At 59.1% G+C, this 16,283-nt stretch overlaps 1 protein-coding gene across 2 annotated transcripts in view; it reads left to right on the top strand.

Moving 5' to 3' along the window:
- Window positions 1-14,273, top strand: part of SCUBE3 (signal peptide, CUB domain and EGF like domain containing 3) — a 29,166-nt gene extending 14,893 nt beyond the window's left edge. The window contains exons 6-23 of one of the 2 annotated variants that reach the window (XM_014271149.3): window positions 6-122; window positions 3,054-3,101; window positions 5,922-6,038; window positions 7,033-7,155; window positions 8,289-8,405; window positions 9,350-9,472; window positions 9,662-9,796; window positions 10,068-10,157; window positions 10,242-10,358; window positions 10,428-10,589; window positions 10,821-11,024; window positions 11,108-11,269; window positions 11,538-11,705; window positions 11,798-11,959; window positions 12,631-12,828; window positions 13,252-13,404; window positions 13,574-13,653; window positions 13,783-14,273. In XM_014271149.3, coding sequence (XP_014126624.1) covers window positions 6-122; window positions 3,054-3,101; window positions 5,922-6,038; window positions 7,033-7,155; window positions 8,289-8,405; window positions 9,350-9,472; window positions 9,662-9,796; window positions 10,068-10,157; window positions 10,242-10,358; window positions 10,428-10,589; window positions 10,821-11,024; window positions 11,108-11,269; window positions 11,538-11,705; window positions 11,798-11,959; window positions 12,631-12,828; window positions 13,252-13,404; window positions 13,574-13,653; window positions 13,783-13,932 — 2,426 coding nt within the window. In that variant the 3' untranslated portion in view covers window positions 13,933-14,273. The remainder of the gene's footprint in view (window positions 1-5; window positions 123-3,053; window positions 3,102-5,921; window positions 6,039-7,032; window positions 7,156-8,288; window positions 8,406-9,349; window positions 9,473-9,661; window positions 9,797-10,067; window positions 10,158-10,241; window positions 10,359-10,427; window positions 10,590-10,820; window positions 11,025-11,107; window positions 11,270-11,537; window positions 11,706-11,797; window positions 11,960-12,630; window positions 12,829-13,251; window positions 13,405-13,573; window positions 13,654-13,782) is intronic. The other variant, XM_074527950.1, reaches the window with a different exon arrangement.
- The last annotated feature ends 2,010 nt before the right edge of the window (window positions 14,274-16,283 follow it).

A 16,283-nucleotide genomic window follows, 5' to 3' on the forward strand; every position in this document is an offset into this window, starting at 1 on the left:
CACAGTGACCTGCAACTACGGCAACGGGGGCTGCCAGCACACCTGCGACGACACCGACCAGGGCCCCAAGTGCGGCTGCCACGTCAAATTCCTGCTGCACTCGGACGGGGTGACGTGCATCGGTAGGTCAGGGCATCACCCACACAGGGGTTGGGCTGTGGGGTGGCTCCTCTTCCTCCCTGGGGGATTTGTCCTTGGCCTGGTGAAGGTTTTCCCAAGCCTTGGGCGTTTTCCTTTTGCTGAGACCGGTGATGCTCAGCTGTGTGTGAGGGATGCTGCAGCACCTGGGATGTGTCTGCACAGCCACAGGGAACAAATATGATCTTGGTGGTGCTTGAGGGGACACCTGGGGGCACATTGCTGTGCTTCTGTGCTGCTGAAGAGAGAGCAGTGAGGGTGTCCTCGTGCTGGGAATTGTTGCTGTCGCTGTCACTGGCAGCTTTTGAGCAGGGATGTGGAGGGGGCAGGTTTGCCCACAGCAATCTGTTCCAACTTGGTGTTGTGGGGCCTTGGCTCAGGAACAATTGTCTTGCAAAAAAAAAAAAAATACAAAACCAAAACCCCAACAACCTGACAACTCAACCACCCCCAGAATTGTCCTTTTCCTGTGTGTGTTTTCAAATTGTAAAACATCAAGCAGAGATAGAAGTTTTACTGGTTTCATATGCTTGTGCTGTTTAACAGCTGCTTTGATTTAAAAAATGTTATATTTGGGGAGTGATTAAGTCCACAATTGCTTGAGACATTTGAGTTCTTACTGCAAAATGAAAAAGAAAAAGGAACTGGAAGCAAGAGAGGTTTTGGCTCCCCGTGTCCCTGCTGTGCCCGAACAGAAAACCCTTCGTGCTTTCCGCAGACAGCTCCGTCCTCGGGGCACAGGATCCCCCCTGAGCCCCTGGCTCTCCCTGCCAGCTCCAGGGGTGTTTGGGGCTGAGCCCCCAGCAAAGCCCTCTCCCCATCAGCTCGCTGCTGCTTTAATGTCACCGCTGTCCCCCAGGGTGGATCCCAACCCCTCCTGGCTGCTGGCAGCGCTCACAGCCCCTGGTCCCCGCCGTCCTCTGTTTGTCCCCACAGCCACTGCGTCCTGTCCCCACGCTGAGGAGCCTCCCAGGGGTTGTTGCTGTGCCTGGGTGGGGAGCTCAGGACCCTGGGGGTGCCAGCTGGGGGGTTCCCCCTGGATGAGGGGCTCTGTGTGCGGCGTCTGACTCGGGCAGGTCTGGGACCAAGGGTGCCCCTGGACCTGCTGGCTGTGGGGGTGGGAGAGCAGCTCTCCAAAGCATCTCATGGTTTGAGGGAGGCCTCAGAGCAGTCTGTTTGCTGGGAGGTGGTCTCTGCACTCAGACCCTGGGTACAACAGGTGTGAGGGTGGGATCTGGGGGTTTCCAAAATCATCCATCCTCTGTCCTTGGCCAAAGTGTCCCTCTTTGTCCCCATGCTGGGGAGGCATCTCCCACCAGAGCCAGCACATCCCTGTGAGCTCTCCCCTTGTCCACCTTTCCAGGGGAGATCAAACACTGCACTAGTGGATTTTAGGAGCAGCACCAGCCCAAAGCCCACCAGCACCCCACGCCTGTCTCATGCCTTTGGGCCCTGCAATCCCCTCTCACAGAAAGGGGCCTGCCCAGCTCCTGCACTCCCTGGGGCATTCCTGATCCCCACCGTGGGAACACCAAGGGCTTGTGCTCCTCCAGCTGCCCTGCAGGGATGCCCCGCCAGCAGGTTTACAGCCGAGGTACCTGCTCGGATATTTATACCCACCCTTTCTTGTTTTATGGCTGGGGCACAGCAAACAGCCCTCCCCCATCCACGCTGCCCCCTTCACCGCCCCTTCCCCATTTCCTCCAAAATATTTCATCATTTCAAGGGGAATAAAGTTTCCAGCGAGGGGAAACGCAAAGTCGTTCCCCGGGCCACGGGCTTTGAAATTGAACGCGGTGTGTTTGATGGGCTGCCGGGACAGGCCCCTGGTCCAGGTTCCCTTCAGATCACACCACGAGGCAGGAAGCACGATCAGCCCCTCTGAGTGACAGTTTCATTAGGCCACGGCCGGTGTTTTTCATTTTTCTGCTTTTTATTGCTGCTTTTAAAAATGCAGATAATGAGGAACATGCCTCTAAGCACAGGGGCCATCACTAATGGCTCCCAACATGTCTGCAGGCATGAGGGGGAGGGGGAGCTGGGAGGGGAAGCCAATGACCTTATATATTTATATTTATGCTCCAAAAGCAGCCTTTAAAAAAAGAATTAAAAAAAGCACATAAACCAGCCCTCCAGCAGCCAAGGGTGCAGTGCCTGCGGGGAGATGCAAAAACAGCTGTCACAGTTGATGCAGATTTTGGCTTTCCAGGAAGATTTATTAGCCAGGGCATCATTGCAGCTCCCTCCCACCCGTATTTAGGGTGCAGCAGGGCTATTGCTGGCCCCCTGCTTGTGGTGGAGTGGGAAGGGGTGGAAAGGGAAGAAATACAGTTAGATGGGGAAGGAAACTAAACCCAGCTGAGGTTTTATGGCTGATTTCCTGACCCACACCGAGGCAGTTTGCAGTGCTCCCCAGTTTGGGGGGCTGGCGGTGCTGGGAGCTCTGGGGTGCTCTGACCCACAGGGGAGGCTGAGCAGCCCAAACAGCCCCAGGGTTTGGGCTCACTGCTGGCTTGGCTGCTGAATCCATGGGGTGCAAGTGGCACAGGGGGATGTGGTTGCCTTCCCAACGCCCCTGTGTCCGCGTGGCTCCGCTCGGGGATCCCTTCGGGCTGGTTCTGGTTCTGTTCGCAGCCAGGACCCGGCTCCCCACACTAACAGGCTGCACTAACGCTGCTCACAACGCGCTTCTCCCGCTCGCATGGGGCTCCAACCAGCCCAGCACAGCTGGAGGGGTTTGGAGAGGCTGAGGGACCTGGAATGCTTGGGAGGTGGGAGAGAAAAAGCCCAAAGGGAAACAGGGACAGTTTCCACCAGGCTGGAAATGCAGCAGAGTTGAACCCATTGATGTGTGACACCAACCGAGTTCCCTGCTGGACACTGTTTCTAAATCACTTTTTTATAATGTTAAACAGGGGAGAGACACTTCCAGCAACACGTTATCCTTGAGACGTTTTCTAATGGTAAATATTTTTGTTCTCTCTATCTCTACCGAGGGGTCTAACCGTGGATGGTCTCTCCTCTGGAGACCATGGCGGGGCTGGGGGCTGAGCTGCTGCCTGACCGCATGTCTCACTAACCCTGCCCCGCTGCTGCTGCTTCCAAACCCCGGTGCCAGGCCAGCCCAGGGCTGGGGGACAGGGCAGGGAGCCCTCCCCTGCTGTGCTTGCATGAGACGGGGCTCTCACGCTGCTTTGGTGGATCCAGCCTGTTCCAGGGTGACAATCTGCTGTGCTGTGGCTGTGGCAGGGTTACCCCACACCCAGGAGGAGCTCACTGTGGGCTGCCAGGTGGGGAGGGGGATGCTTGTGCCCATCTCTGTGCTGTGCACTCCCAGTTACCCCTTCCTAGAGCCCACCCACTCGAGGATGGTCCCCTCTGGGACCTCCAGGGTGTCCCAGGGTTTGGCCTCGCCGTGCGCTGTGGCTCTCAGCCCAGAGAGCTGCAATGGCCCTTTGCAGGGCTGGGCACCTCCCCAGGGATTTCTTTGCATCCCCGTGGGGTCTCCAAGCCCTTCACAAAGGTAAGGTGATGCCTCTGCTCTGCCACCAAGGAAACTGAGGCAGAAGGTGCAGCAGCTTGTTTGTGGTGGGGAATCTTGTTCTTGGATGTGCTGGGCACAGGCAAACTCTTGGCACACCCAGGGGCTCTGGAGCTCAGCTCTGGAGCTCACCAGCACAGGGAGCACAGACTGCAGTTTTTGGGGGGCTCTGCAGAGCCTTTCACACAGGGGTGGGAGAAGGGGGGACCCCAGATCTGCGTCATCACCATGCTCCAGCCAGCCCAGCTGTAATCCCCCTATTACCATGCAATTATCCCCTCTGGCTTGTTGGGCTCACACCCTGCTGAGATTGTGACTTCTCAGAAGGTGGAGGTGAGGCCAGAGCGTCACCAGCATTGAGGTGCTGAGCAGGGCGAGGGGTGCCATGGCACAGCAGTGAGGCAGTGACAGCAGAGCTGGCCTGGAGGAGCGTGGAAAAGAGTCTGAGTGTGTGCTTGTATGTGTGTGTGTGTGTGGAGCTTTGTCCTGTCCCTGCCTGAGCGATGGAGGCCTCACCAAAGCCCTGGGTGGCTGGTGAGTCACCCTGGGCTGCCAGCTCCGCCGAACAATTGCTGCTCCCCAGGGCAATCCAGAGCCCAGCCCTGTGCCACCAACCTCCTCTGCCCCACAGGTACCCCAGCAGGCCCCTCCAAGCTTTCTGCCAACCCAGAACAGGGTTTCCCCTTTCTCGCAGCGGTGCTGTGGCTGTGCTAACCGAGCTCACACCCAATGCCCACCCTGGGACGGTGAGTGGGACTGGCTTTAACCTCAGGTGAAATTCCCAAAGGTGCAAAGCGGCCAGGAGGGGTGCACAGTGCTGGAGGAGGCTGTGAGCACAGTGACTGTGCCCAGGGCACCACATTCTCTCTCTGGAGAGCTCCATCCTCCCGGCTGCAGCTGCTCCTCCAGCTCCATCCCGCTGGCAGCAGCACCTGAGCCAAACCAATCCCCTCATCTCAGCCTGACCCTGTTAAATCGATCCTCCCCGGGCTGCCCCTGCATCAGCTGCAGGAACAAAGGCTGGCGTTGAACAAACGATTCCCTTTCAGAAAGTTTCCCTTCCCTTGGGCACGGTGTCCCCCGCCCCGTGTCCCTGTCCCCTGGCACGGCCGGGCAGCGCGAGGACCTGGCTGGAGGAACAATATCTGCAGAAATCCTTCCCCTGCCGTTAGGTTTTGTAATTGTGCTGGCGATTAATTTCATAAAATGGTCCCTTTTGTTCTCTTATTATGGGACATCATAAAAATAGCAGTGGCAAGACGAGCACAGAGCGATCCCAGCTCCCGGGCCCCGCGGCAAATGGTTGGATGGTTCAGTCATTCCTACCCCATGTGGTGCTTGCAAAGAGCAGGAGAACCTGGGATTTGCTCTTTCCAAGGAATTTCTTCAAGGCATTTTCATCTTGGGTTCCTTGAAGCCCAAATGCCTCATTTATCCAAGCAACCAGCCTTCTGAAAGGAGTATTTTATTATCCTTTGTGAACAACTTAATGCACTTCAAACCATTGTTCTGGTGGTTAGGGTTGAAATTGAGGATTGATCTCACAGGGAAGCTGTCAAGCTGAAAATGCTTCATTTAAATTAGTGTCCCTTCTAGTCCTACCAGCAACAGCTGACTTTGATAATACTGAAATAATTAGCTCTTTTTTTTTTTTTTAACTGGATTTTTTTTTCCACTGATGCTGCCTGCCTCTGAGTGTGTGTTTTAATTACATGATGCGTCTCTCAAATTAGCCTGAGACACATCTCAGTGGCTGAGCAGTGGGTGACGGTCAGGGGCTGACAGCACAGGGTCACCCGTGGCTTTGTGGCTCGGTAGCTTGGTGGCAGTGAGGGGGACAGGACCCTCCTGCCGCCCCGCTGTGGCACTGGGGCTGTGCACCCACACCCTGGGAGCTGCGGCCTGGCAGGACCCGTGTCTGGCTGCTTTGGCACAAGCACTGTGCCTTTGAATTGCCCACTTTGGGAAACTGAGCTCCCCCTCTGTGGAGCTGCCCAAGGTGGCCCCCAGGAGGCCCTGCCTGTCTGTGGGGCACGCCAGCCCCATGTGTTCAGCATTTCACGCCCCTGTGGCCTCGCTGCTGTTGTGTGAGAGCCAAGGGAGCTTTCCATGGGCTCTGAGGGAGCTTTGTACCCACTGCCCCTCCCAGGCCGTGCCATGGGGAACATCTGGGTGGTGTCACTCCCCCAGCCTTTTGCACAGGGATCCCTCACCCCAGCCTTTGTGTCCCCTTGCCGTGCAGAGACGTGTGCTGTGAACAACGGGGGCTGTGACAGCAAGTGCCACGACGCGGCCACCGGCGTCCACTGCAGCTGCCCCATGGGCTTCATGCTCCAGCCCGACAGGAAGACCTGCAAAGGTAGGTGGGTGTGAGTGGGGCTGGGGGCTCACTGCTCACCCCTGGGTGCCCCAGGTCCCCATTGTGTCCTCAGTGCCCCCAGAAAAGGCTCAGATTTAGCTCAGCTCGACATGGCCCTCAGTGCTCACCGGCTTGGTGTTTGCATCCGTGGGGTGGGCACAGGAATCACCCCCTGCATGGGGACTGGGATGCCTTGCTGCAGGCACCATGCTTGCCCCCACGCCCCTGGGAAGCCTGTGGGGAGGAGGAAAAGGGGGTCAGGTCAAGTTTGAGGCAGCCCTTGTGGGGCTGGAGGGTCCTGTCCCATCTCACCCCACCCCAGCGCCTGAGCCGCCCCAGGGGAAGGGCTGGGTGTGCAGGGAATGCACAGGTCCTCCCTGGGACACTGCCCAGCCAGGTCTGAGCACCAGGTCCCTGCTTTCCCTGCACCCCAAACTGTCCCCCCTCAGGGCTGGCCAGTGCCTGCATTGTGTCTTTCGGCAGCTCTCAGAACTTGACCCCAGCTGAAAGGAAAGCCTGTCCCACTGCTGGCTGCCTGTCTACCTGCTGACTGCTTCCAGAACCCCTTGTCCTGGTATTTTATCAGAGCACCCACCCCTCTCCAGCTCTGCAGTTCGCAGCAATAACCCAGAGCCACGTCCCCTGTGTCTGGGGTTTTATTAGGGCTGCAGGCAGGTTTACAGCTTGCTCCCTCACAGTCATAAAAAGAAACCCTCAGCCCCAGAGAGGCAGAGCCGCTGCCCCAGCCCTGGGGGTGGAGGGACAGGGCAGGCTGCTGCCTCCTCCTGGTCACACGTTGTTTGCTAACAGTAAATTTTGTGATCAGTAGGAAAACAAACCACATCAGCCACGTTCTCCTGCTGACCATCAGAGCCCAAAGGGCTCCCTCCATTGTCCCTCGTGGTGGGGACAGCATCCAGAGGGAAGCCCTGGGCTCTCCTGGCCGAGCATCCCAGCCAGGGAGTGACCCTTGGGTGTCCCTTGTCCCCACCAGACATCGACGAGTGCCGGCTCAACAACGGCGGCTGTGACCACATCTGCAGGAACACCGTGGGCAGCTTCGAGTGCAGCTGCAAGAAGGGCTACAAGCTGCTCATAAACGAGAGGAACTGCCAAGGTGAGGGGCACTGAGTGCCCAGGGCCCTGCCCTGCCCCTGCCCTGCCCCTTTCCCATGGCTGCTGCAGCAGTGCTGCTCATTCCTGTGCCCTTCCTGTGGACTGCATGCATCCTTCGGGGCATTAGTGCCTGGGATTCAGGCTCTGGTTTGGGGCCTAGCCCTTCAGTCTCAGAGCTTGGGGCTTGTGGGCTCTTGCAGAGCTAAAGCCAGCAGTCAGGCAGCTGCCAGGGCTCCCAGTTCTGGGAGGGCAGGAATGGGGAGATGCCTCCTGCTCACTCCAGATGGAGCTGGCTGCTCCATGCGGCTTCTTCCACCTTTTTCTCCCTGTCCCAACATCTTTGTACTCATCTCCCACAAGCCCAGGAGGTCAGTGCTGCCCCCGCAGCCCATGGCCGAGGTCAGCACGGCAGGTGTGCCTGAGCCTGAGCGTTCCCTCCTGAAAACACAGGGCCGGGAAGGAAGGAGGGGCTGGCAGGCTCCGGGGCTGCCACTGCTTTCATCTCCGTCCAGGCTCTGTGCTCGGGGAGTTTGACGTGAGCGCAGCAATTAACTTAATGAAGCCAATGAAATGATGCTCCAGCCCACCGGGCTGGGTTCACCTCCCAACCAGGGCCTCCCTGCCCCAGCGAGGTGCCCGCGGGGCCGAGCAGGCATTGCTGGCACCGTCCCGAGGCAGGACCTGCCCGCACAGCATTCCCGATCCCTCCCTGGCATCCTCCCGATCCCTCCCTGGCATCCTCCGGATCCCTCCCTGCCCCGCACGGGCAGCAGCCGGGGGCTCCTGCAGCCCTCCCGTGCCAGGGACAGGATTTTGACCCTGTTTGGCCCGTTTGGGGTGCAGAGGGGCTGCAGGAGCTTGTGGCAAGGGGATGCTGGTGCCGTGGGTGAGGAGGAGCTGGGGGCAGGGAGGGAGCCCAGGGCTCTGGAGCACGCTGGTGTTGGATATCCAGAGCATCCCGAATGCCCAGAATTGCACTGAATGCCCAGAGCAATCTGGTTCTGGACCCTTGGAGGATACCAGGGCAGGGTCCCCAGCATCACAGCTTGTTGGAGCAGGAAGGGGACAGTGCTGAGGCCGGGATGGCCCCTCTGCCGTGCCAGCTCTCACCTCCTCCCCTTGCCCTTCCTGCAGACATCGACGAGTGCTCCTTCGACCGCACCTGCGACCACCTGTGCATCAACACCCCCGGCAGCTTCCAGTGCCTCTGCCACAAGGGCTACACGCTCTATGGGCTCACCCACTGCGGAGGTAGGGCCAGCTGGGCCCTGCTGGGGTCCCAGGGGTGGGACAGCCCCGGGTGCGGCTGCCGTGGGACCCCTGGGGATCCTGCCCACCCCAGGGCCCGTGGGTACGCTGGGTTCCACACCCCGGGCAGGGATGGGGCTCCCAGCCAGACTCGCTGGTGTCTGCAACTTCAAACAGAGCGACAGGAACAATTTGCGACTTGTCTGCAGCGGGAGAGAGAGAGAGAGAGAGGGAGAGAGAGGGAGAAATCCCCGGCGTTTTTGGCAGGGAGCTGTGGCGGGGTGGGAAGGGGAACATCAAAAGGGTTTGATTTAAATTTCACAAGGCAGATAGCTCCCAAGGGCGGGGGCGGGCAGCGGGAGGTGGCTGGAACGCGCTCCGCAGGGGCTGCCGAGCGTGTTGTGGCAGCGGTGCCGGCGGCCCGGGGTGAGAGCCCGGGGGCTCCGGGGCTGGGGCAGCGACCCTCCAGATATTTCTGAGCTACACGGTCAGCGTGAGCCCCTGGCAAAGGGATTGATGGCTCCCACCAATGCCCCGAGTGAGGGCGAGCTGGGCAGGGAGGGCTCTGACAGGGACAGCTCCATCCCTGACCTGAAGCATCATTGCAGCCCTGCTGAAGAGAGGGACCAGGGCTGAGCCTTTTGGGTTCAGTTTCAGCTCTGTCTGCTGTGCCACGAGGGGCTGGGGCTGGGCTCAGCCTGGATGGGCTGCACCTGTCCCTGCCTGGCCCTTGGGGACACCGGGAGCTGGGCTGTCCCTTATCCCCATGGAGCTGGCACAGCTGGGGGAGCTGGCACTGCTGGAAATGCCCTGAGGTGCAGAGGTGCCCCAGCTGGACTTGGCTTTATCCATCCAGAATCCCAGCCCTGAGAAATGCAGTGATTCAGTGTCAGAGCCGAGGAGTCCCCACTGTCCCTCAGCCACTGTCCCTGCCTCTGTCCCCACAGACATCGATGAGTGCAGCATCAACAGGGGTGGCTGCAAATTCGGCTGCATCAACACTCCTGGCAGCTACCAGTGTACCTGTCCTGCTGGCTGCAAGCTGCACTGGAACAAGAAGGACTGTGTGGGTACGTCAGGCCAGGAGCCAGCAGGGCCAGGGAGGAGCTGGGGGCTCTGGGATGCCAGGCTGGGGTCCCTGTGCCACGCTCTGGCACCATCTCCTCCCTTGTGAATCCCCCATGAGCTGGAGGGCACTGGGGTCCCTCGTGGGTCTCTGAGCTGTGCCAGCCATGGGCATCCCTGATTGTCATCACCAGCTGGTGCTTGTCCCTTGGAGCTGGTGAAGTGCCTGCCAGGTTCGGTGCCACCACGGGCCACCCTCACCTGCAACAAGATGGGCAAGAAGGACAGCTGTGCCCTTTCCTGCACCTCCAAGGCCAGATTCTTGCCAGGTACTGGTACTAGTGCCACCACCAGCATGAGCAGGGGGTCCCCATTTCCCTGCATGGCCTAAACTGAGGGGAGAGGAGTGGCTGCACAGCTGGAGTGCGGGAGGGAGGGAGGGAGGGATGCTGTTGTTTAGGAGGGCTCATTGTTGGGTGTAGATCCACGGGCCAGGTCCCTGGTGCAGGATCCCTATGGCAGGGTGCTGGGCATCATCCCCCCATGGCACAGCCTGCCTGCATCACCCTGGCAGAGCCAACTCCCCTTTCTCCCTCCCAGAGTCCGACAGCAGCTACACAGTGAGCTGTGGGACCCCCGTGCTGCGGCAGGGCCAGCACAGAGCCACCAACAGCAGCCAGCAGTGCCTCGGTAAGGGGGCTCCTGGGGTGCCCACGGCTGCCAGCAGCCTGGCTGGGCCGTGCCAGCTTGCTGAGCACCCACCTGTTCTTTCAGAGACTGTGGCTGCCCCCGTCAAGCAGAAAGCCTCCTTCAAGATCAAGGATGCCAAGTGCCACCTGCACCCACGGAGCAAGGGCAAGCAGGAGGAGGCTGGGAGGGCAGGGACACAAGGTGAGCTGTGAGGGTGGGGAGGTGCCCGTGCCCAGCAGGGAGGGGGTGCTGACCTGTCCCACCCTGCAGGTGGCTCGGCGCCGTGCTCTGACTGCCAGGTCACCTTCGTCAACCTCAAGTGCGACTCGTCCAAGAAGGGGAAGGGGCGGCGGGCTCGCAACTCCCCCAACAAGGAGGTGACACGGATCACGCTGGAGTTTGAGGCAGAGATCAAGCCTGAGGAGATCACAGGTGGGCACAGCACTGGCCTGACACATCCTGGGTGGGAGCAGGGACATGATGCCATCCCCATGCAGCAAGGAGAGATAAACCAGTCCTCATCTTGCACTGGATTGGCACACGCTGGGTAGCACCTGCAGCTGGGCATTTGGGGGATGGTTTTGATGCTTCTGGGCTTCCCTCTGCACCCCTCCCTTCTTACTGCATCCCTCCTGCACCCCCATTCCCCTCTGTGCCCCCCAGCCAGCTGCAACCTGCACTGCCTGCGACAGCGAGTGGAGAAGAAGCTGAAGTCGGCCATCAAGGCGCTGAAGAAATCCATCAACCAGGAGCGGTTCCTGCTGCGCTTCTCGGGGATGGAGTACGAGGTGGCCCGGAAGCTGAGCGTGGCCCCGGAGCGGCAGGAGAGCTGCGGGCCGGGCCAGCAGCGCCTGGCCAGCAAGTGTGGTAAGGAGGAGCGAGGCGGGGTGACGAGGGGACCCGGCGGTGGCAGCGCCCGCAGCATCACCGACGTCCCCCCCGGCTCTCAGTCAGCTGCTCGCAGGGAACCTATTACCACGGGCAGACGGAGCAGTGCGTGCCCTGCCCGCCCGGCACCTACCAGGAGAAGGAGGGGCAGCTCTCCTGTGACCTGTGTCCCCGCGGCGACACCTTCGGACCCATCGGAGCCACCAACATCACCGCCTGCACCGGTAAGGGGGGCACAGCCGGGGCTGGACGCACGCTCAGGGGGTGTCCAGGGCTGCAATTTCAACCATTAGCCAGCAGGCAGGAGAGCCTTGAGCATCCCCAGGGCTCACAGGAGTTGCTGGTTTGGGTGCTTATTATTTAGAGGGCACCGCGGGAAGGGCAGCACTTCTCTGGGTGTACTGGTGGTGCCACAGCTGAGGGGGAGGAGGGTCTGGGTATGGGGCAGGAGAGCATGTGGGGTGCCAGGACTGAGCGATGCCTTGCCTGCAGGTCAGTGTCCCCCTGGGCAGCACTCTGCTGATGGCTTCAAGCCGTGCCAGCCGTGTCCCCGTGGCTCCTACCAGCCCGAGGTGGGGCGGGCGCTGTGCTTCCCCTGCGGCGGGGGGCTGACCACGCGCCACGAGGGAGCCCTGTCCTTCCAGGACTGCGACACCAAAGGTAGGGCAGGGCCGGTCCCCAGCGGAGCACGGGCGCACCCAGCGGGGCCGTGCCAGCCGCTGACACAGCCCCTGTGCTCCCTGACCCCCCAGTGCAGTGCTCCCCTGGCCACTACTACAACACGAGCGTGCACCGCTGCATCCGCTGCGCCGTGGGCACCTACCAGCCCGATTTCCGGCAGAATTACTGCATCTCCTGCCCCGGCAACACCACCACCGACTTCGACGGCTCCACCTCCGTGTCCCAGTGCAAAAGTAGGCGAGCTGGGGTGCAGCAGAAGGGGGGGACAGGTGTGGGGTCCTCCTTCAAAAGTATTTTAAAATCCTGCAGAGTTTGGGGTCATTTCAGGCAGGCATGGGGGGTTCTGCCCGACCGTGTCATCAGCTGATTAGTAGGAAGGATATGATTCTGACTCCTTCTCAGCCAGTAAATAGGACAAATAGGTTGTAGGCGATGATTAGGGTGAGGATAGCGATTAGGAAGAATAGTAGATAGGTGAAAAATTTTGTAGTGTAGGGGTCTGAGGCTATATATCGTGTTGCAAATTGTAGGATAGATCATGATACAAATAGTGCAATGGGGAAGAAGGTAAGGGAGTAGAAGTCTTTTTTCAGGCTGATGGGGATTTTGAAGTTTATAATGAACTTTCATTCCCAGAAGGAGGTGAGGCTTTCTGTTCCAGTGGATATAGATTGCTATTGGGATCAGGCTGATTAGGAAGGAAGTTTTGACTGTGTTGGGAGTGTTTTTGAGGTTGCTGGATAGAAGAAGAAATAGGATGGGGGTGGAGAGGGTTGCTGGGGTTAAGAGTATGAATGTGTTTAGGACTAGTGAGATTCCACACTGCCCCTCTTGCCCAGCAAGCCCTTCCCAGGACTCCCACCCATGCCCTGGTTCCCATCTGAACTGCTCTCCTGCCTTGCAGACCGGCAGTGTGGAGGGGAGCTGGGGGAGTACACGGGCTACATCGAGTCCCCCAACTACCCGGGGAATTACCCCGCCAACGTCGAGTGCACCTGGAACATCAACCCCCCGCCCAAGCGCAAGATCCTCATCGTGGTGCCCGAGATCTTCCTCCCCTCCGAGGATGAGTGCGGCGACGTCTTGGTCATGCGGAAAAACTGTAGGTAACCGAGCAGGCCACGGTGCTCAGGGGAGGAGCTGGGCAGGAAAAGGCTGGGGTCTGGCATGGAGGGACAAAGGTGCATCCCCGGGCAGCAGGAGGGGAGTTTTGGGAATAGGGTGAGTGGGGAGATGAGCATCACCCTGCCATCCGGGGGTCTTGCTGGATCTCAGGGGGATGTGCGTGGGCTGGGCTGCACACCTGGGCCTCAGCCTCCATTTTGGGGGTTAAAAGCCCCATGTGGTGCTTTCCAGAGCAAGGAAGGTATAACAATCCCTGGTATGTAACATGAGGGCTAGGGGAAGCTCAGCCTTGCCCAGACTGGACAATTCCCATCCCTGATGCCACCCCTGACCCAGTAAGGCTGGGGGTACTCTGCTGATGGGCAAGCAGCATCCTGTGTCCCCTTGCTGTTCCCTGCAGCCTCCCCATCCTCCATCACCACCTACGAGACCTGCCAGACCTACGAGCGACCCATCGCCTTCACCGCCCGCTCCCGCAAGCTCTGGATCAACTTCAAAACCAGCGAGGCCAACAGTGCCCGGGGCTTCCAGATCCCCTACGTCACCTACGATGGTGAGCACGGGCAGATGCCATCCCAGCACCCTGGTGCTTCTCCCCCCACAGTTTGGGACCCAGGTCACCCCCAGTTCACACCTCCTGTGTGTTTGGGGGCAGTGGACTGAAGGATGGAGGCCAGAGGTTTGGGGACAAGTGGCAGCTCATGTTCTGTGTGTTTTGGCAGAGGATTACGAGCAGCTGGTGGAGGACATCGTGCGGGATGGAAGGCTCTACGCCTCTGAGAACCACCAGGAGATCCTCAAGGTGAGCCCCAAGTCTGTAACCCCCAGGGCATCCTTCCTTTTGGAGATACCTCCTGCTCTCCTTGCCCTTGGGGCTTCAGAGGAGCATGGAGGTGATGCTGAACCTCCCTCTGGCTCGGCTTCCCTGCAGGACAAGAAGCTCATCAAAGCTTTCTTTGACGTGCTGGCGCACCCCCAGAACTACTTCAAGTACACAGAGAAGCACAAGGAGATGCTGCCCCGCTCCTTCATCAAGCTCCTGCGCTCCAAAGTCTCCAGCTTCCTCCGGCCTTACAAATAGCCCCACAGCCAAGGAAACCCTCTTCTCCCTTCCTTCTCCTCTCTGATTTTTCCTCCCTCCGCCTGGCTCCGGCAGGATCGCCTCTGCTCGCCCCGCAGACGTCTCCCCACGATCTCCCCGCCGCTCCCTGCAGACCGGGGCTCGCTCCGCTCCCACCCAGCGCTGGTGAAGCCGCTCCCCTCTTCCGAAGCAGAAGGTTTTAGGAACCTGCAGTAGTGGTCCCGTGTGCTTCTCCCTTTGGTTTCCTTCAGGCCAGGTCTGTCCCCGTTCCCTGGTGCCAGCAGCAGCCCGGGACAGTGAGGGGGGTCCCTGTCCCTGCAGCCCCCGAGGAGCGCAGGAGGCGACGCTTTGGGGGAAAAGAACTGACAAAGCCGACTGGATGGAAAAGGAAACGCAAAGGAGCGGTGGCAAAGGCCACCAGCGCGGCACCGTGGTGGCTCCGGCCCGCTGGAGAGCCGCGCTGGTGCTGCGAGGGAAGCGCAGCCAAGCCACGTTCCCGGAGAACAATGTCTGGCTGCACGGGAGAAAACAGGGAGCAAAGGAGAAGGACTTTCAGCCGGGTTCGATTTTTTTTTTCTTTCCGCCCCCCTTCCTCCTCCACACACCCCAGACACTCGTGCCAAGAAACCAGACTTGGTTACAAGCTCTGCCAAAGAGTAACTCGGAAAAGCAAGCTTTGAGAAGAGCAGGAGTTAATGTTTGTGCACTAGGATATCCTCCTTTCTACCTTTTTCATATGTATTAAGTGCAATCATTTGAGTCTTCCTTATATTATTTAGAGGGAAGTTGTTTTGTTTTTTTTTTTTTCTACTAGAAACGACAATATTTATATCTGCCTGAGAAACGAGAATGTGTGTTTGCAAGAAAAACAAAAACCACCCACCCAGAGCAAGCTGGGCCTGGGCTGCGCTGACCAGCACAATGGCATCTTCTGGCCTTTTCTGCCACGTTTGTCCCCGATAAAACCCCTCTCTGGGGGGAGATGGTGCCTCTCCTGCTCGGTGCATTGGGGTGAGTTTTTGCAGGGAGTTGGAGATGTCTTGGTTCATCCATGGGAGTGGAGCTGGTCCTGTCAGACTGACCAGCCACAGTTTGGATGTTCCAGTCCCATTGCAATGGGCATCAGCTCTGTCACCTGCTTGCTGCAAACTGATTTTGTTTCCCTGCAGGGGCTCGGGGATGAGCCAGCACCTGCTGAGGATGGGGCTGGGAGGAGAGGGGAGCTGGCCCTCCACTCAGCCCCCAAATCTCTTCCCCAGGTACAGCAATCCCACCCTCACAGACCTGGGCAGCTTTTGTGCCTCTGAGTCCCACCAGGCATTTTTGGCCCCATCCCTGGATGTTCCGACCCTGCAGGGATGCTGTGGGAGTCCCTCCCCAGGGAGTGGGGTGCAGATCCCAGAGAAAACTCATCCTGCCACCCCTTGTTTCACTGCATCTGCCTCCCCAGACAGGCTCAGCTGGGGACAAGGGCCAGGTGGACATCACTGGTGGCTTTGTCCCCCCAGCATCTTCAGGTGGACAGAAGGACTCCCAGGGACAGGCAACTGCTCACCCTTCTCCTCCTCCTCCCCAAGCCTCCCTCCTTTTCCAGCCCTGCCACCAGTTCTCAGCTGTCATCCTCCCACCTTCATCCCCATCTTCATCCTCTCAAAGACCTGGAGCTGCCAGGACTAAAAATGATCAAGCAGCCTAAAGCTCTGCCAGCGGCAGCTCCCTTCCATCACTGTCCCCACCTGTCCCTGACTGTCCCCCTGCCCACACCTGAGCCCAGCCCTGCTTTTAACAGACCCATTATTTATTGCTCTGCCTGTCCCACTGGGTCCATCTTTCCTCCATCCTGTTTTCCCTCCTCGATCCACACTGCTCCAGCACCCCAGGAGCCTCTCCCGGGCTCTGTGAGGGGCTGAGCACTGGCACAGGGGCTGAGGTTTGTCCCCAGGATGCGTCAGTTGGAAAAGTCTGTCCTGATTCATCCCAGCTGTGGATTTTCCCCTGCTGCCGCCGGCTCCCAGCCTGTTTGGAAGCTCCACATCTGTGGGCTGAGCTGTTTGTCACTTGGTCGCTGTCTGCAAGCAGCTGCTTTAATGCACAAAAAGCTGCTGGAGGGATTTTGTGGCTCTGGGACAGTGACACAGGACAGTGACCTTTGGAAGGGTCCTTAGCATTTCGAAGGAAAAAAACCCAGCAAAAATAAAACCAGCAAAAATAAAACCAGCCCAGGAATGACCAACCCTGCCCTCGTGCCCACCAGAGTTCATTAACTTTGATTAACTCTGGCTCATCTAATGTCAGGTTTCAGGGCTGTCCTGGCTGTGTCCCCACACCAGCCACTGTGGGGGCCTGAATAT

The sequence above is a fragment of the Zonotrichia albicollis genome, chromosome 28 (assembly GCF_047830755.1).
Source record: "Zonotrichia albicollis isolate bZonAlb1 chromosome 28, bZonAlb1.hap1, whole genome shotgun sequence".
NCBI classification, from domain to species: Eukaryota; Metazoa; Chordata; class Aves; order Passeriformes; family Passerellidae; genus Zonotrichia; species Zonotrichia albicollis.